This window comes from Trematosphaeria pertusa (genome assembly GCF_010094035.1).
Source record: "Trematosphaeria pertusa strain CBS 122368 unplaced genomic scaffold BU26scaffold_1, whole genome shotgun sequence".
NCBI classification, from domain to species: domain Eukaryota; kingdom Fungi; phylum Ascomycota; class Dothideomycetes; order Pleosporales; family Trematosphaeriaceae; genus Trematosphaeria; species Trematosphaeria pertusa.
The window spans coordinates 476,281-494,193 of record NW_022987212.1 but is presented as its reverse complement, the minus strand read 5'-3'; the positions used below and the strand labels follow the sequence as shown (position 1 = coordinate 494,193).

General features: G+C 55.9%; 7 protein-coding genes across 7 annotated transcripts; 4 read left to right on the top strand and 3 right to left on the bottom strand.

Annotated features, from left to right (window-relative positions):
• Positions 1-53: 53 nt before the first annotated feature.
• On the bottom strand, positions 54-789 carry BU26DRAFT_526355 (cyclophilin-like protein; the record flags this gene model as incomplete). Its single annotated transcript, XM_033830695.1, has 2 exons — positions 54-545; positions 778-789. The coding sequence occupies 2 exons, from the start codon at positions 787-789 to the stop codon at positions 54-56; spliced, it is 504 nt and encodes a 167-aa protein (XP_033690674.1).
• A 584-nt stretch (positions 790-1,373) lies between these two features.
• BU26DRAFT_5499 (arrestin domain conatining protein) lies at positions 1,374-2,999 on the top strand. Its single transcript, XM_033832020.1, has 3 exons — positions 1,374-1,557; positions 1,683-2,567; positions 2,618-2,999. The coding sequence occupies exons 1-3, from the start codon at positions 1,480-1,482 to the stop codon at positions 2,858-2,860; spliced, it is 1,206 nt and encodes a 401-aa protein (XP_033690673.1). The 5' UTR covers positions 1,374-1,479; the 3' UTR covers positions 2,861-2,999.
• A 973-nt stretch (positions 3,000-3,972) lies between these two features.
• Positions 3,973-4,698, top strand: BU26DRAFT_498460 (uncharacterized protein; the record flags this gene model as incomplete). The annotated part of the gene is made up of 1 exon (XM_033826339.1): positions 3,973-4,698. One exon carries the CDS (start codon positions 3,973-3,975, stop codon positions 4,696-4,698), a length of 726 nt encoding a protein of 241 aa, XP_033690672.1.
• A 417-nt stretch (positions 4,699-5,115) lies between these two features.
• BU26DRAFT_512638 (adenylylsulfate kinase-like protein) lies at positions 5,116-6,468 on the top strand. Its single transcript, XM_033827428.1, has 3 exons — positions 5,116-5,430; positions 5,486-5,738; positions 5,867-6,468. Exons 1-3 carry the CDS (start codon positions 5,423-5,425, stop codon positions 6,260-6,262), a joined length of 657 nt encoding a protein of 218 aa, XP_033690671.1. The 5' UTR covers positions 5,116-5,422; the 3' UTR covers positions 6,263-6,468.
• Positions 6,469-9,972: 3,504 nt separating this feature from the next.
• On the bottom strand, positions 9,973-13,725 carry BU26DRAFT_557173 (uncharacterized protein; the record flags this gene model as incomplete). The annotated part of the gene is made up of 3 exons (XM_033832427.1): positions 9,973-12,057; positions 12,109-12,572; positions 13,500-13,725. 3 exons carry the CDS (start codon positions 13,723-13,725, stop codon positions 9,973-9,975), a joined length of 2,775 nt encoding a protein of 924 aa, XP_033690670.1.
• A 699-nt stretch (positions 13,726-14,424) lies between these two features.
• Positions 14,425-15,717, bottom strand: BU26DRAFT_5287 (HAD-like protein). The gene is made up of 4 exons (XM_033830864.1): positions 15,465-15,717; positions 15,396-15,409; positions 15,190-15,347; positions 14,425-15,139 (listed from the first exon to the last, which is right to left on the bottom strand). The coding sequence occupies exons 1-4, from the start codon at positions 15,531-15,533 to the stop codon at positions 14,649-14,651; spliced, it is 732 nt and encodes a 243-aa protein (XP_033690669.1). The 5' UTR covers positions 15,534-15,717; the 3' UTR covers positions 14,425-14,648.
• Positions 15,718-15,994: 277 nt separating this feature from the next.
• On the top strand, positions 15,995-17,877 carry BU26DRAFT_512635 (nucleolar GTP-binding protein 2). Its single transcript, XM_033827427.1, has 4 exons — positions 15,995-16,033; positions 16,088-16,182; positions 16,231-16,479; positions 16,533-17,877. The coding sequence occupies exons 1-4, from the start codon at positions 16,021-16,023 to the stop codon at positions 17,763-17,765; spliced, it is 1,590 nt and encodes a 529-aa protein (XP_033690668.1). The 5' UTR covers positions 15,995-16,020; the 3' UTR covers positions 17,766-17,877.
• Positions 17,878-17,913: the final 36 nt, after the last annotated feature.

Genomic DNA, 17,913 nt, shown 5'->3' with positions numbered 1-17,913 from the left:
AGAACTCTCGTTGATTCCATACTAATCCGTCATCTTCACGGCTCATAGCCACGTCATCCGGCGAGAGGGTTGGCGTGTATGGTGATGTTCTTGATCTCCACGCGCTCCTTTGGCCTTGACTTCTTGTCCACCTCGAGCTTCTCCAGCTCATCCAATACCTCCATGCCCTCGAGCACCTTGCCAAACACGGTATTCTTTCCATCCAGATGCGGGGCCGGAGCAAATGTGATGAAGAATTGGCTCCCGTTCGTGTTAGGAGAGGACTTGTTGGCCATTGCGACTATGCCTCTTGCATTGTGCCTTAGCGCAGGGCGGATCTCATCCTCGAACAGCTGGTCCGGGGTGGCGTCGTAGATGGATGTCGAGGTCTTAGACTTGGGGTCCGAGGCCGGGCTGCCGGTTTGCACCATGAAGTTGGGGATCAAGCGGTGGAAGGGGCTGCCGTTGTAGAAGCCAGATGCGCAAAGGGCCAGGAAGTTCTCCGCCGTCTTGGGAACGGACTCGCAGAAGATCTCGAGCTTGATATCACCGCGCGTGGTATGCAGCTGTGGCGGACTTAGTCTAGCACAATCGGAAGCACGAGGCACGTCCACGGAGCCGGGACTCGCGTGCGCATGCGGCAGTCAGACAGTCAGACAGGATTGGGGGTTGGCTCTACAGGCGATGACGGGGTGGACGTCGGGGAAATGCACCGGGGGGCATGACGTGGTGGAGACGGAGGCCGTATGGGCGCGCGAGGATGCGTAGAGGCTGGAGAAGCGAGCAGAGGCTACTTACGGTGACAGACATGGCGTGCGTCCAGCTCGTCGCGCATTTGTCTGCTGCGTCGAGGCGGCGGCGGCGGCTTTGCGCGGGTGGTGAGGTTCTGTGCTCAGCTGCGCTTCGCACCGAACGAGGCCGTCCGACACCTCTCCCCACACCAGCGGCCACCATCGCGGCCTGCCTCTCACGTCCCCGACCGGGCCCGCGCCGCCCTCTCGCTGCCAAACACCGCTGCGCTCGCTGCCGTCGCCATTGTCGCAGGCTATTATCCAGAGCCCGCCGCAGCTCGCCCGTCTTAGCAGACGTGCCATATTCATTAACAGGCGTCCCCCGGGCCTATCACGACCCTGAGCTCCGCCGCCCACGACGCCCGCCAGCCCTACAGCGAAACAGCTCCCACCGCACCCGGGCCACGCATCCACGACGCAATATACACTATCCTCGCCGCTCCTCGCTCGCCGCTGTGCGACCGGCCTGCTGCCGCGCAGTACCCCGCCTGTTCTAGCATTCCTCCGCCGTGCATCTTCCCCCACCGCCGTCCCGCAGCCGGAAGGCTACGCAGCGTCTCAGCACGCCTCCGACAGCCCGCGCACCAAGCTGGAGCCCCTCGAGCGACGTTTGGCCGGCGCATAGCTACAGAGGAGGCCGGAACTTCTCCCATGCGGCGCGCGCTGCCGTCCCAGGCCTGCGCCGACGAGTCCGTCACCGTGAGACACCATGTCGGCCTTTGTGCGCGTCTCAGGACCGCCAAACAGTAACTTCCTGGTGGGCTATCCGGGCATATCGGCGACACTGGTATGTCTTCCCTCCGTGCGGCCCATGTTAGCAGGGCTCGCGCCGTGCATCTCGCAGCTGGAGTTCTGATACTATCTGATCTCTTTCCGTATTCGTATCCTAGAACTATGCTAACTACTACGCAGCCCCGAATAGAAGGCAAAGTCGAAATACGGCCGTTAGTAGGCGTCTCAGCACCCGTCAATGTGTCCCTCGTCACTATCGCGCTCCAGCGGCGCGAGACCATCCACCCTGCCGCCGACTCCGTTACCAAGAAGCACCTGGCCGCCCCGCGCAAAGAGATCACTGACATTGTTGGCAAGGAGATGCTTCTGTTTCGATGTCCAGCTGGAAGGGAATACGAGAGCGTGCTGTCCATGGACCTACCATTCGTGATATTCATACCATATGGCCGAGGAGGGGAAGAAGTAGCGAGGAGAGTGCCGCCCGCGAGCTTGCAATTACCAAGCCGAACAGCTGAGACATTCTACGAGCTACTCGTAACGGTGCAGCAGGGACCCTCAGATCAGAAGAAATATCCATTTCCGGTGCCAATACAGAGATACGATACGCTGTCCACTTTCGGCATGTATAACCGACCTGAGAGCGCCGAGCGAGTCACCGACCATCTGGTCACCCTGGGAATTAGTCTGCCTCGGTGGAGTTATGGCCCCTTAGATCCCGTATCTGTGTACATCAAACTGAGCCCGAACCCGGACTGGTTATCCAAGGCGAAGAAGGTCACTATACAGAAGATTACAGTGGGTATAGACGAAGAGATTATCTTTAACCATGAAGGGGATGAGCCCACAAGAAAGGTCAAGACGCTGGCGAGGACAACGCAAGCTGTCGGGGTTAAGATGCCCGAGGCAGGCTATTTCACCAACCTTGGCCTGGTATTTCCCGCGAAGGATCTACGGGACTCGGAAGGCATAATACCGCGAGGAAAGAAGGAATTTCCCATGTACGCTGTCAATGGCTTCACGACGACAGGCACGCTCTACAAGATCGAATATTACCTAACAGTCAAGGTGAGCAATGTAGCGCCTGTTGCACTTACAGCCATCTTATACCTGCGTAGGCACAAATGTCGTCAGCAAGAGACATTCTCCTCCGTCAGCCTATCGTCGTATGCCCGTTCGATCACGCCGGCTGCAAGGAAGAGATGGACGCTATCGAACAAGCAGCCAAGGACGCCGCACACGTCTCACCCGACAATCCCATGCTACCTGCTGCTGCCATTATCCGCGCAAATGACCCGAGCGGCCTACATGCACTAGGCATGGCGATAGTCGGTGGAGCACGGAAGCCCTTGATCGAGTGAGGAACCTGTGGTTGGTTATAGGTCGACCATCGCTATCACTAGTAGCTGTGTTTCATCTATCACCATATGGCGGAAGATCTTGCAGATAGAGTGCAAAGGCAGTGGTGCTAAGGCAAGAGCGAAAAAGGTCATGAGCATCTGCGTAAGAGCTCCATTGGGCTGACTGAATATTTGACGACAAATATGCGATCGGCGAACAGCTTTGCCCGGTCCGCAAAACTACAAAACGCACGAGCACTTCGACGAGGATAGGGCATCAATACAGGTATTGGGCGTTCATGGTGCTGGGGGCGGAACACGGCGAACCAGGCATGCCTATACCACAGCAGTCGGGCGTCACAGCGCTGGAGCTTTGGAGCTTGGAGTGCATCAAGCAGCGATCATTGTGGAGTATTGGACTATCGCTTTTTCGGATAAGGGAGCAATTGGGGAGGTACTCTGAGCCTGGCGCGGGATTTGGCATTTCCTGGAGTCGTTACCCGGGACAATGTTGGATGGTCTTTTACGATACGTTCTCTTGTGGTTTTTAATGTTGAGTTCTTGGATAGGGTCGGCTCCGCGGGCATCGAGCCGCAGGTTTGCAAGAGACGCGATTGTGTATAGAGAGCAGGCATGAGTCGAGCCCCCTTGGGTCGCACTTCGCAATGAGGAAGGGGTGAGCCGAATACCACCATGTTATTTCTATGACCAAATTTAGATGCGACATTGCTGTGCCCGGAGGCCTTCAAGGGGCATAGTAAAGCCCAACCCGAATAATTTTTCTTCTGTAACCAGCGGAAGGTCCGTCCCAACACAGGCTCAAGTTGCCGTTGACCGTCTTCTAAGGTGTAGTTCCAAGTAACTTTTGGCTGTTATCCACACTTCAGATAGCTAATTCCATACCAACGCATCTCCTCTTCGACCAACCCTACTCGCTGAACCACTATAGAAATATAAAATTTTCAACTAAGCGAGCTGGCAGAGGAAGCTGTTCTTCTATATATCCCAGCCAGTGTCTACTTCTCTGTAGGTATCCATCTTATCTTCTCCACTGCGCACTAGCAACTACTGCACTCCTGTAAACAGCTGCTACTTACCAATACTACTTTTTGCAACCATCTACCACTCTCAAGATGCCTTCCTCCCTCCTCTCAGCATCACTGCTGTACGGCTGCAAGCCCTCTGCCGACTCAGCAGCCGTTGAGAGCTGCTCACCAAAGCCCGCTCCTGCTCCTGCACCCAAGCATCGCGTCTGGCGCCGTGCACCACCATCCACCACCGTCAAGGAGCCAGTGGGGATCCCCATCCCAGGGGCTCGCAAATGGCAGGACGACCTGCAGATGGACGCTCGCAAGCTGCTGCCTGCGGGCTGGGAGCCCAAGGGCTCCCGCATCCACAACCGCAAGGACGACATCACCGACTACTACGCCATGGGCGAGAGCTCCTGGGGCCAGTACCACGCCCAGCGTGTCCGGCAGGGCGAGCGAGAAATTGGTACCATCCGTGCCGGCGCCGCGCGTCCTCCGCCTGGCTTCTCCTGGCCGGCATCCGACCCCGTCAAGCGCAAGAACGTGGCTATCGTGCCGAAGTACGTGCGGCCTGAGGACAATATTCGAGAGCGGAATTCGCGCAGGTGGGCGGTTAAGTGCAAGCTGGCGGGAGTTGCTGGCGAGATGGTTGCTGAGCCGGCAGGTCTTAGCGAGGAGACGACTTCGGATGAGAGTGTTGGGACGTCAGAGGGCGATTGGGTTACGGTTCGGGGAGAGGATTGTGTTGAGACGGACGAGCAGGGCGGCAGTGATGAGAAGGAGGAGAAGAAGGTGTGCGATTTGGGCTATGGGTCCTGCGGATGGTGCTGAAGGTAGTCAGGCTCCGCGATGCATTGTCTCGTCTTCTCGACGCTGTGGATTTTGGCGTTTGGTGTGTGGTTCGGTCGATGAGATACCCCAGGCTTCGTTTTCCCGTTTCCGAATACGTATACCTAATCACGTCTTCTATCTCTTGAAAGTACTTGGTACGAATGGTGTCTGCTTCTGCCATGAATTCTCTAGCCTCCTAGATTTCTTCGCACCTAGAATCAGAAATAGGCTGCCTTCATACCTTCACATAAGCTGATATTAACCCAGCCCTAACAGAGTATCGTCATGGTGTCTCCAATACGCCGACAGCATTTCCCACATGGCGTGAAGTGGTACGTAAGCTGACAAGGTATGAAAGGGGTAGTGGGACTGCTTGACGCGGCGCTGGCGTGTATAGACACGCTCTCATGCCCTAGCTCTTTCACATAACCACCCGAGGGTATATTAGACGGAAGAATGGCGAGGGGACGTCGGAAGCAAGATACGAAGATCTACAGCCCTACGCAAGGACCCTTGCAACAGAGAGTCGGAAGCACGTCATTTGGCGCTAAGGAATTTTCGGAATCAACAAGGAATTGCGAATTCCCTCTCCACTTCATTTACTTAACAGACACTCCTCAAAACTCGAGATATCTTCGTGTATCTACCCCTCTACCGTTCCCCCCCCTTCTCGATAATCTTCCCAGCCTTTTCCATCCCGCGAATCTAGAGAGAATTAAGCACAATGGCAACGTAAGCCCCACTATACCCCTCCGTCTCCTTCATAGACACTCACAATTCACCACAGCAACATCACCTGGCATCCGTCTCTCTCCCGCGCCGAGCGCAACACATACCGCAAGCAGCGAGGCTTCACAATCTGGTTCACCGGTCTCTCCGCGTCCGGAAAATCCACGATCGCGACTGCCCTCGAGCAGCACCTTCTCCACCTCGGTCTGGCAGCATACCGTCTCGACGGGGATAACGTGCGCTTCGGACTCAACAAGGACTTGGGCTTCTCAGAGCAGGATAGGAATGAGAATATCCGGAGGATAGCAGAGGTATGGTCATCGATCCCGGGCACACCGACAATGGCAGCATTCGGGCGGTCGAGCACGCAATGCGCCAAGTCAGGGCACCATTGGCAAAGTGAAGAAAAGAAAAGAACGCTAACAACGCGCGGCCATAGGTCGCCAAACTCTTCGCCGACAGCTCCACGATCGCCATAACCTCCTTCATCTCGCCCTACCGCAAAGACCGTAACTCGGCCCGCGAGGTACACGCTGCTCCCGTCGCCGCACACCCTGAGGATGAGCCTCTCCCCTTCATCGAAGTCTTCGTAGATATTCCGCTCGAGGTTGCTGAACAACGCGATCCGAAGGGTCTGTACAAGAAGGCGAGGGAAGGCAAGATCCCAGAGTTCACGGGCATTAGTGCGCCATACGAGGAGCCGGAGAACCCGGAGATAAAAATTCAGAGCGATAAGACGAGCGTGGAGGATGCGGTGAAGCAGATTGTTGAGTATCTGGAGAAGAGGGGGTTGATGAAGCTCGGGAATGAGGACGGGCGGGGTTTAGAGTACTAGGACGGTGCATTACGGAGTTGATTATTGCATGAGGCATCTTTGGGATAGGGCTGCCATACTAAAGATGTTGAACAATCTATACAGAAAAAATTGACAAGGATGAAGGCCATCTACAAGCAACAGTGAGTTTCACTAAATCCTTTTTCAGCCCTACAAGCAGATAGCGATAGCCAGCATTACAAATTGACATTCCTATCGCGCTTCTATTAAACTATTATAGCGCAGCATAATTGCAATTCTAGGCTACTCATCGACGAAGCCGGACAGGGTTGATCGTGGTGACTCGCAGCTACTGCCTTACGATGCGATTGGCTCTGGAACCAACGCCCTCCATAGCTCCAGGGATACTCACTTTTGACCCCCCGTCGCGCGGTCTTCATTGGCTTTTTCTCTGCCGAGCCGAGGTTCTCAAGGATTACTATGCCCTCATGGAGGCATATATTCAGGCAACCAATACGGGGACCGGCAATTGTTCTGAACATGCATTTAAAATCCCTTCCTTTTGCCTTTGGCGATAGCGCGTGAGGGTAGAAATGCTTACTATATCCGACTACCTGATCTGTATGCTCCGTGACATAATTTCATCAGATCAAAAACCAACCGCGGAAACTACTGAAGGTCTTTAGGAGCACTCATGCTAAGGCAAGTAGAGGACGCTCTGTTCCTATGTCCAAGTCACTACTGCCCGACGCTTCTTCACCTGTCACAGTCTCAGTTGAATTGGATGGGTGGGCTTCCAACTGTCTGGCGATCCGAACATCCACCAGCAACGTCTGGCCATTCAATCTCGTCACTGCTACAGTAAGGGTTGAAGGCAAGAGCAGGGGGGGTTTCCCGAATCAGGAGCACCCAAGGAATGGGGACAGCCAGCGGTTGGGATTATACCAAGAAGCATTCCAGATCGTTATTCCAGGAGGACAGGCACATTAGCGAAAACATTCGAGAGTTGGTTCTTCCATAGAATACCGTACAGGGAAGGAATCATGCGGTAAGCGTCCGTACTCTAAAGCCAGGCCGCAACCAGGGCTTTTCAAGTCCGGGAGAATATCTAAGAGTCCCTCCAAAAACGACTACATCCGTTGAGCATGTGCCAAAGTCTCCATTTAAGTGGTTTGATCAGGATGGCAATACCACGACTCTATATGCAATCTGACTCCGAATTCGTGTTAGTTCCCCAAGGGCCCACAGTGGTGCACTTCGTACTTTCTTGTGGAGGCTGAGGACTAAAGGAGGTATTACATCCTCGGAGAAGGAGAAAGGCATGAGAGGCCGATATCGGGTTTCCGGCCGGTGAGTGGTTTCGAATGTCTCTCCTTCATGAAGCTTATTCGACAGGGTTTCTGGTCGACGATGTCTAGCGGACAAGGCCTAGATCAATACAGCCCTCAGATCTTTAGGATCGCGGGGAGAACTCGAGCCGTACATGCTGTGGCTGCCTTTTTGCCGTGACTCCAACATGCTGGTATACTTCACTCCTTTCAATACAACGACGAATTTCATAGCCGGTGGAATTGGCAAGGCTCTTCGGGAAGGTAGTCGAACTCCACATGTGCTCCAGGTGAGGCAATTTTGAACTAGTCCCCCGGCACCACATAGCGAAGGGACGGCGGGCCGGCTGGGGTCACGTGCTTCCGCGTACTCGACGCTCTGAGCCTTTCATTCACGCGTTTCGCTCACTGTCAAATCAGGCTGTCTTCTCTTACATCCTCTCATCTAGAATCTCCGCTGGCGTCGTCTCGAAATAGTCGGACATCGGCGTCAAATAGCCATACCGCACATTGCTCGCCCAGGGCCTTCATACTCCGCGGACCACCAGTCACCGAACTTGTGCACTCTGGCATGCCGAAAATGAATGGGACATGAAATCAAAATCAACAGTGACGGGCGCTCCGATGCACCAACTGACATCTGCGTTCCTGTCAGCAAGCGACAAGGCCTTACCAAGCGGGGAGCGTCATCAAACTTTACCTTCAAGCCCAGAAACCCCATGACTCCATGCACCAGCACATATTCCGGGACGGCAAGAGTTGCCATGCCTCGAAGAATCCGAGCGCCATAAAGCCGCTCCCAAGATCCAAAGCCTTCGGCAGGAGAATAGGAAGAAAAATCGGGTGTACCAGTAAACTCGACGCGAAGACTAATGGGACATCGTGCCGTTGGCGTACCACACATAACATCGTGCAGCTAGTGTACCACGGCACGACTCGGACCAATTTTGAGGGCCCTACAGTAGCCGTCTGCAAGCTGCAAGCTGCAGGTGCGCGTCCCACACCGTCTCGCGCAGCCCCTCCGTGGCGGTGCTGAACCCACGGAAACAAGCTTCTCAACCAAACTCAGCTCCCGCAAAAGCAAGCAATCAAGTCCCCCGTTTTTCCCGTCCGTCTCTCCCAAGGTTCCAACCCAGCCCAGCCCACAACAACAACAACAACAACAACAACAACGGAAACGCCTCGGCCCGGCCGCCGCCGCCGCCGGTACTAACAAATGCACATGCAGTAGTCAGGAACGCGTGCCAGCGTTTACATTTTTGCAACGCCGGAAGTCTCAACAGGCGACTTTTGTTTTGGCACGCCATAGCCGTGTGGGACCTGCAGCACGGCGGCATGTGCTCAGGGGTAAAAATTCCACCCACCACCACCCGCAGCGAAAAAGAAAGTTCTGAAAAAAATCGGAAGGTTCTGAGGACGGCGAGTAATCGATAAGAAAAAAAGTATTACGCGGTGGCAGCAGTATGACAGCGGGATAAGACGCCCGGCCCAAACGGGGTAACGGCTGCAGCTGGCGTCCAAGGAGAAATTGTAGGCGGGAAAGGAAAATGCCAAATGCATCTCCGCAATACGCTCGAGCCTGGGGCTGCGCGGGACAAGGGCTGAAAAGGCAGGAGCGAAGATGCCGGTCGACGATAACGGGATGAGCGCACGAGCACGAGCACGAGAATGAAGTCAGGGCGAAATGCTGGTCGGGACGGCAATTTCCATCTTGGCAGGGTCGCGGAACACAGATCGAGAGTCAGCAACCACAATTGCAACAAATCACTCTGAACATGCAAAAAAATGAAGCTGTTGGAAATGAGCAACTGTCATGTCACAATAATGACAAGCCAATGCTGATCTTTCATTGCGTTTCCCCCCTCGTTCTTGCCAGATCCGGCGTGTGTACATCTGATCTAGTAGCCCCTACTCCTACACATTGAGATGCCTTGCGCTGATATCGAGCGCTCTTTCCCACCCAGCCCAGATATTATGAAGTAAGAGAGACATTACTAGGGGCCTATATCCATGCCCTCGCAGCATTACAATATAAGAAAATATGCCGATCCAGATCCCAAAGGAGCGTGCGCTGCGTAAATCCGGGGCAAAAAAAATGCTAGCCCATATATCCAAAGAATTCCCCTTCCTTTATTTTTCACCCCGGCGCCGTAAATATGAAAGCGATGGAAGGAAAATCAGACACAATTATAATTAGTGCTGTGGCTATAGCCGGTGCGTTGCGTATAGTCATCATGTCGAGAACGCAGAGGCCGCTGAATCATCGATCAATAGACAGTACGGTAAGAATAGCCCCTTTTTATGTCCTCCTGATAACGATGCGATTTGGTGAAATAGACGGGCTGAGAGTAAGCGCGCAAAACCGGGTATATTCAAACGAGAAACCTGAACCCAAATATGAGACGAGGCACATGAACGCCGGAACCCTCCACAGAGAGCTGATCATGAAGAGCGGAAGTCGTGTGGACCTTGGTTGGCGAAAATATAGCTCTTCTGTTGAGGTTCAGTTGTTCGCCGCATCATATGTGCATGGGGTCCTGCGCCCTGCGGGGGCTCGTACTGATGGACGAGAAAGTCGGGCATGGCTGACACTGGCGGTGCGAATGGGACATTGTGAGTAATGCCGCTCAGGGAAATGTCTTTAAAGTCGTCGTAATTTAGGTTCCCGAACTGAACTGGATACTGCATGTTCGCATCGTCAAACTGACCGTGTCCCGGGTCAGGTAGGGAAGGCCTTCTGAAATGGGATGGCTTCGGTTGTGCGAGAGTGAGATCAGTGGTCGAGTGGAATCCAGCCCGCATTTGCGGAGGTTGCATCAATGCTGTGCGAGGAAACGTCTGCTGTGTCGCCGGCGCTGACTGCGGGGGCGTATCACGGTACAGGTTCTCATGAGCAAGGCGCGCTTGATTTAGTTGTGCTAGGTCCAGAGGCGTTGACGGCGGCGACGTGGCATTAGAATACAGCCCAGCCGACTGAGTCTCGACCGTCCAGTTCGCATTGAGGCTTTCCGGACTGCTGTGCTCGGGCATTGCTGGGTGATTCCTGATGACAGCGCTGTTCTGCCAGTAGGGGAATCGGCTCATCTCGTTCGGCGTCAGGGGGGTCGGAGGGGCCAGACTGCCACCCTGCCCGACGGTTGTGCTACTCGATGACGAGAATGCCCTAGCAAACTTGGGCGACGCTGCAGCATCTGTGAAAGTCATTGTCATGGGCGAGCGCTGCGCCGAGCCCGGAGTGGATTTCTGTACACGACCCGCAGCATTGGGAATCCCCGAGGATCGGATCTTTCGAAGAGTGTGGTCATTGTTGGCTCCCGGAGAAGGCATGCCGCTGGTGTAGGACGCGCTCCTCAGGGTGCTTGGGTTGAGCGCTGTTGGGCGTTTGTGCCTGCGGGCAGCGATGCTAGAGGGCTGACTCGGTTGCTTGAACTCCTCTGGCGTGCTGTTCTGTATATGTATCGCCTCGATGTTGTTAGCAAGATTGGTTGTAGAGGAGTTCCTTCGCGCAAAAGCTTCATCGCCAAAGCTTGGTGGTGGTTCAAAGTCCGAAGGAGCTGCGCTTAGCTTCCGCGTCTCGTTCTGCTCGGGAGAGGAGAGGACGGCATGTGCAGAAGCGTTGGGGTGCTGGTACAGCTCAGCCTGCGAGAATCCTTGCCCCTGTCCGTTCGGCCCCCAAAAGGGTAATGCATGCTCGGAGGCCGACGCTTGGGGCATGCTGTATGGTGGATCGAAGTAATCGTCACATTCATTGGCTGGTTTCGCGTCTGGCCCCGAGTTCTGGTCTTCCGTCCAACCTGAGTAGACTGAGGCGATGGAGGCGACCGACGAGGCACCCGGCCCGCTTGATGACTGGGTGGTAGCAGTGGACTGGGCGCCAGAGAACGGTGAAGGTTCTGACGAGATCGATCCAGTGCTGTTCTGCACGTCCGACGAATTAGGTGCGTTAGCGGTGAGCGAAGAGTAATCCAGGGCGCCGAAATCTGGGAAGCCGGTGAAGGTGTCATTCGATGGCGCGCTCTCGTTGGGCAGTGACGAAGGCACGGAGAAGGCGAGGTCGCCCTGCATTCCATTGGGGAGTCCAGTGGTATCATAGGCAAATGCCGGGTCTTGGGGAGGGAGGGAAGCGGTGTTGTTCTGCATGTACGACGCCCCAGCCGTAGCAGCCATGAACGAATGCAGGACGGCGTCTGGGGGGTACGACGTGGTCCGGTTAGCCTCTGGGATGGAACGCAGCGAATGGTGCATGTCAAACGGCTGCTGGAGGGTCATCTGAGGGCCGAGGTCTAGGGCTGACGGACCCTCGACGCTCTGCACCGGGAGGCATGTAGGGCTGATGTCAGAAGTCACAGGGAAGAAGTCTTGGCCCATGGACAGCTGAGGCTGTGGTTGCTCTGCGTGCGGCGGGTACTGCGACGCGACGATGGGCATCTGCGGCGGCGGCCCATAGATTCCCATGCTCATGTTGTACTGGTTCATCTGCTTCTTGATGTCCTGCTTGACCTTGGCCCGGCGGTTCTGGAACCAGTTCTACGCGTCGTTAGCACGGCTCGAGCGATGCAAAGCGCGAGCATAACTGACATTGATCTTGTCGAGGGGCACATTGAGGGCCTCGGCGAAGCCCTTCTTGGTGCTGGTGCTGGGCTTGTGCTGCTGCTGGAAGTGGCTCTCGAGGATGTCGTGCTGCTCCTTTGTGAGGCGCGGCTTGACGTCGGCGCAGGCATTGTGGTGCGGCTTTGCGGGCGCTCCTGGGGGCTTCGCGGGCGCGCTGGTCTGCGAGGGCGGGCGCTGGGAGCCCGCGTCGCTGGTGTTTGTGAAGGAGCGCATCGGGGCACCGCTCTGGTCCATCGTCCGCGACGCGCGCGAGGAGACAACGCGGTCTGCGGCAGCGCGGCCGGCTCCTTCTCGTCTCCCGGGGCAGCCGGACTGTGGTGAGTGTCGGCTCGAGGGCAGATCACGGCTATCGGGGGGTGCAGGTGGTGGTGGAGCACGGGACGCGGGCTGGGCGGAAATGAGGGAGCTGGAGCTGCTGGGGTGCTGGAGCACTGCGGACGGCGACAACAGGAAACGAGCGACTGTTAGCACACCACGATGCGGAGCGCGACGCAGCAATAACGAGGGAATGCGGCACTCGGGCAGCGGGCCAAAAGCGAGCGTGAGGGCGAGGCGAGGCGGAGAGAGGGAAGGTCAGGAGAATTCAGCGTTTCGGCGGCGTCACCGTCCTCTTGATGAGAGAGGCCGATGGCTCGACCGGCAGCGGCACGGGGGCGTGATTGGCCAAGCCACGCCCGCCCCGGCCGCAACTGGCAGCGAGCCGTCCAAAAATAAGAACCCCACGCATGATCGCCTAGGCGCTGCTGTGTGTATGCTGGCCCTCAGCATGCAGGCCGCCGCCCGCTGATTCGAGCGTGCCTCCCGAGCCCGCCCAGCAGCGCCTGCTGTCACGCTCTCGACGGCGCTCCTACACAGTGCAGCGCTGTACGTGCCGGTGCGCCGTCGCTCGCTAGCTCGCGCGGCCGAGGCTGGCTGCTGGCGTTGGCCCTCGCGGCACAGGGGACGCAGATGCGCCGGCCGGCCCATTGGTGCAGCGCGGGCGAGTGTCCTGCGGCGGCGGCGGCGGCGGCGGCGGCTGATCTGCTCCACTGCGGGCGCGCTTGGCTCTGGAGGGCGACCTCAGCGCGCTGCTCGTGGTTACGCGAGCCTCTCGTCGCCGTGCTCGTGAGCGTCATACGCACTTCGTAATTCCGGGAGATGCGCACATGGGCGCAGACGGGCCCAGCATGGACCCCCGGAGAATATCCCCTCAGAGCGTCACCGCGAGGGACAGCTCCCTCTCTCCCCTCCCTCCCGTCGCAACGTGCTGGGTGGGCAGCCCGTGGCTCCAACAGCCGCTGGTGGAGTGTGTGGGAGACGACGCGGCGGGCGCTACTCCTCCGAACCCGATATCTGCATCCCCTTTTTCCCGACCTCACCTTCAAGCGCCGCGCCCACGCCCCGTCGCTCGCGCTCTCGCTGCCTCTCGTCACCACTCGTCGAGCAGTGCCCCAGCACACCTCTTCCGTTCCGGGCCGTGATGGCCATTTCGTGCGACATCTGGCTCTCCACCGCCTGCACAATCAAGGGGCAGGCGCCTCCCGTCTGGCCCTCGGAAGGCGGCGCGCGCTCTTTCAACAACGTACCTTGCAGCACCCAATCCATTTTGGCCGCAGTGCTACTCGAGTATCTCAAACTGGCGCGGGTCCTGTTCTACAAGGCTCGTAGCTCGCCAATTCAGGCGTAACCTCCGCCCCGACCTTCGCTTTTCAGTTGTCTAACCATGTGCTGCACTCTCGACATGCGCTTGAGACGCCAAGGCCGGCTCGCCCAGCTGAGGAACTGGTTCCACGGCGAGGGTGCACAGCCTCCTCTCGTGTGCCTTCGACGCTTACGACTGGGACTGTCAAAACCTCGCGCAACCACCGCTTAGGCCCGCACGCCGTTCGCAATTTCTCCTGCACAATCGACTAGCCTGGCCCAGCGGTTGCACCAAAGCGACGGTGCGCTTCCCGCAAGGGAGCATGTAGAGCCAGCTCTGTGCTCCAAATGACGTCCGGCCATGCACTGTAACCTGTAACCGTTCTAGAAAACCGACTATTGCGAGAGTGGCTCAGACTGTTCGAACTGAAGGAGCTCATGCGATGCAACGCACCGACGGTTAATCTATGATAAGAGTCTGCTCAGAGGTCCGACGATGCTGATGCTATCCAGCGGCGTGGTAAAAGACCGCATGATCGCCGGTAGCCCAAGAGGCTGATTCGACCGTGGTTGTGCTGCGCATGGGCGAATCCTCGAGGAAGAGTCGTTCTGCAGGTCGGTTGACCAGGTTGGCTGGGGTTGGAGGACATGGATGCTTACCGAAGGACTCGGGCACCGAGTAAAGTTGCCTCCCGAACGCAGGCGGTCCTGCTTTCTCACTGGAGACAATTGCCCTTGCAGCCTTGCTTCGATCACCAGTAGAAAGTCCACGTCTATAAAAAGCGACAACTAGCTGATCACAGGTTGGACGATGCTGGTAAGACTCCAGATGCTGCTCAGCCTCTAGACTTTGCAGAGTCAATTTATTCCACTGTACTCGTCCCTCACTAGACGAGGGCGTCCAGGATTTGGATTTGTGCCTCCTCGCTTGTCTTATCCCAGGCCTTGAGTACAACGCTTCGCATGTCACGTACGATGTAGTCAGCGCCGGCTTCCCTGAGTTGGTCCAACGAATGAGTTGTGTTGAGCGCAACGACCGTGAACCCCGCCGCTTTGCCTGATCGGACTCCTGCCGGCGCATCTTCGAAAACAATGATGGACGGATCTCCGTGCGGCAGGCCGAGCTTTTTCCCGCCTATCTCGTAGCATGCGGGATCTGGCTTTCCGTTCTCAACATCCTCGGCGACAACCAGGTTTTTGGGATGTGCCAGCTTCAACACATCTAGCCAGCCGGTCACGAGAGGCCGGGTGCCCGAGGTGACGATACACCACGGGATAGAGTGCTGCTCGAGCTTCTCTAGTAGAGTTCGAGAACCAGGTATTTCCACGGCATCCGCTCCAAATTCTTTCGGAATCCGGCTCTCTTTCTCGCTTATATCTGTATTCCCAGTCAATCTTCTGCATGTGGATTCCAGGAAGAGCACGTACATTCCCAATTAGCGAGCTTGGGCTCATATATTTTGAGCACGTCAATCGATCTACGGCCGTGTGAGGTAGCGAGAATCACTTCCGGGTCAACGCCGATCTCGCTTCCTATTCGTTGCCAGTTCTTGATAACTGCTTCAGTGGAGTCGATTATCGTGCCACTAGGCAAAGTCAGCTCAGTCACCCTGAAGCTCGGGGTGAGGCTATACTCCATATCAAACAACTAGTCATTTGGGTCAGTGAGGGGTCGGTGAGTTGAACTTAGGACGGTCGCTCACCATTCCATGGCACTTGACCGTCTGCGGTGGGGCCGAGAAGGAGGGCGCTGGGACTTCTGGGACAGTCATTATGGTAGGTGGTGCAGGTAAGATGTCGAATGTGTCTGAGAGGACAAAGTCAGGTTAGGAAGGTAAGGTCATCTAAATATTTGAGGCGAAAAAGGCGAGGTTTCAACTGCGAAAACGAAGGATCTGCATCGTGACTTCCATATTAGGTATGCCGTCCGGCCCATTACCTTCGTTCGGATTAGGACCGTTTGGCGTGACAGCAGATAACCTTCTTTCCAAGGTTGACACTCGGTTTCTTGCAGTACCCAAGTATGTTCTTCCGAACGCCGAGGGTATTGAACATCCCCGTGATAATACCCTGAAGACCCTCGCGAACGATGGTGGTAACAAGCTTTGTGACGCAATTTCCGGGCGCGGCCTCGGATTTTCTATTTAGCCGTGTTTGACCGCTCACGTGAACGAAATCTTGGCGCTGCCGGGACAATTTTTGAAATCTTTGGGCGGAGAACTTCTACGCACAGCACCGTCAATCTCCACAACGCCAAGCATGAAAGTCGGAAGTAAGTGGATTACACGTACCTGCCGCTGGGAAAACTGCTAACGTAGGGATCTAGAGCCCAAATCGAAGCGCGTTCCCGTGCGGCTGCGGCACAAAATCGAGAAAGCCTCCGCGGCGAAGCAACGGAAAATGAAGAAGCAGGCAAAGAAGGTGCGAGACGTGGGTTGCGAGCTTAGAAACAATACTCATTGTAGTTAGAATCCTGAATGGCGTTCGAAAGTCAAAAAAGACCCCGGCATTCCCAACCTGTTTCCTTACAAGGACAAGATCCTGCAAGAGATCGAGGAAAAGCGCAGGCTGAAGGAGGACGACAATGCCCACCGCAAGGAACTAGCAAAACAGCAGAACCTTAGCGGAAATGCTGCAATAGATACTATGGAGGAAGACGAGATCGTTGCAGAAGAGGACGATCTCGCAGACGAGCTTGATGACGACTCCATGCAGGTGGTCAGTCTGGGCGGTCGCAACCGGATTGCTTGCGGTGCTGACAATCATCACAGGATGAGTCGAACCCCATGGCGGCGCTCCTCGCCTCTGCCAAAGCTCGTGCGGCCCACTTTGAGCAGAAGAAAGCACCAGACGAAGACGCGATGGACGACGACGGAGAGGATGAATTCTCGGGATTCGACGACGAAGACGAGGATGGCACGTCAACGGCCAATATCCGAAAAGACTCCTCGAGAAGGGCTTTTGACAAAGTGTACAAGCAAGTCGTGGAATCCGCGGACGTCGTGGTATACGTGCTTGATGCGAGGGACCCGGAAGGGACGAGATCAAAGGGGGTGGAACAGATGGTTATGGCAACTGATGGAGGAAGTAAACGAATGATCTTCATCCTGAACAAGATCGACCTCGTACCACCCGCCGTCCTGCGAGCGTGGCTCGTTCACCTGCGGCGGTCATTTCCCACTCTTCCCCTCCGTGCGTCGAAACCAGCGCCGAACGCAAAAACTTTCGACCACAAGGATCTCACCATGAAAGGCACCTCGGAAACGCTATTCAAAGCTCTGAAAACGTTTGCTGAGTCAAGGCAACTGAAGCGATCCACCAAAGTTGGTATTATCGGGTACCCCAACGTCGGCAAGTCATCGGTTATTAACGCCCTAACGTCGAGGCTGGGTGGAAGGACCGGGACATGTCCAGTTGGAGCTGAAGCTGGCGTCACCACCAGCTTGCGCGAGGTTAAGCTGGATAACAAACTGAAACTGCTCGACTCCCCGGGAATTGTATTTCCTAACAACACGGAGGGCGGCAAGAATAGCAGGGTCGAAGAGCATGCCAGGCTCATCCTCCTCAATGCCATTCCACCTAAGGAGATTGACGACCCAGTCCCGGCAGTGAACTTACTGCTGAAGAGACTTTCGACTTCCCCAGAGCTATTCGCGAAACTTGTGGATATTTATGACCTAGCACCATTACACACCACCAATGGAGACACAACAACGGATTTTCTCGTTCAAGTCGCGAGGAAGAGGGGTCGGTTAGGTAAAGGGGGTGTTCCAAATCTCCACAGTGCAGCGCAAACTGTTCTTACAGACTGGCGAGACGGGCGCATCCAGGGCTGGACCGATCCTCCCAAGTACAAGCCGGACGCAGCTCCTGCCACGAAGTCAGCTCCTGCATCCACTGGAGGTGATCAAAAGGAGATTGTCAAGGAATGGGCCGCTGAATTCAAGCTTGAGGGTCTTTGGGGAGACGAGGCGAATGAGGCGGCTGATGTCATGGAGACATGATGTATGTATTGTCAGGCGAAATGGCGTTAAGAAGGGACAGGAAGGGCGTAAGTGCATCTCCAAACAGAGCCTCTCCGTTCACGATACCAATGAATCCTAGTTCTGTTGTATGTACACGCTTGACACATTCGGTTTGTGTCGGGATTGA

Bases quoted from the DNA above. Each gene is read 5' to 3' on its own strand.
- BU26DRAFT_5499 (XM_033832020.1), top strand. From the start codon at position 1,480: ATGTCGGCCTTTGTGCGCGTCTCAGGACCGCCAAACAGTAACTTCCTG. The intron at 1,558-1,682 runs GTATGTCTTCCC...ACTACTACGCAG, and splicing joins CGGGCATATCGGCGACACTG to CCCCGAATAGAAGGCAAAGT. The intron at 2,568-2,617 runs GTGAGCAATGTA...ATACCTGCGTAG, and splicing joins AATATTACCTAACAGTCAAG to GCACAAATGTCGTCAGCAAG.
- BU26DRAFT_512638 (XM_033827428.1), top strand. The intron at 5,739-5,866 runs GTATGGTCATCG...GCGCGGCCATAG, and splicing joins ATATCCGGAGGATAGCAGAG to GTCGCCAAACTCTTCGCCGA.
- BU26DRAFT_5287 (XM_033830864.1), bottom strand. From the start codon at position 15,533: ATGACTGTCCCAGAAGTCCCAGCGCCCTCCTTCTCGGCCCCACCGCAG. The intron at 15,140-15,189 runs GTACGTGCTCTT...CTGGGAATACAG, and splicing joins CAAGCTCGCTAATTGGGAAT to ATATAAGCGAGAAAGAGAGC.
- BU26DRAFT_512635 (XM_033827427.1), top strand. The intron at 16,183-16,230 runs GTGCGAGACGTG...CATTGTAGTTAG, and splicing joins TGAAGAAGCAGGCAAAGAAG to AATCCTGAATGGCGTTCGAA. The intron at 16,480-16,532 runs GTCAGTCTGGGC...CAATCATCACAG, and splicing joins ATGACGACTCCATGCAGGTG to GATGAGTCGAACCCCATGGC.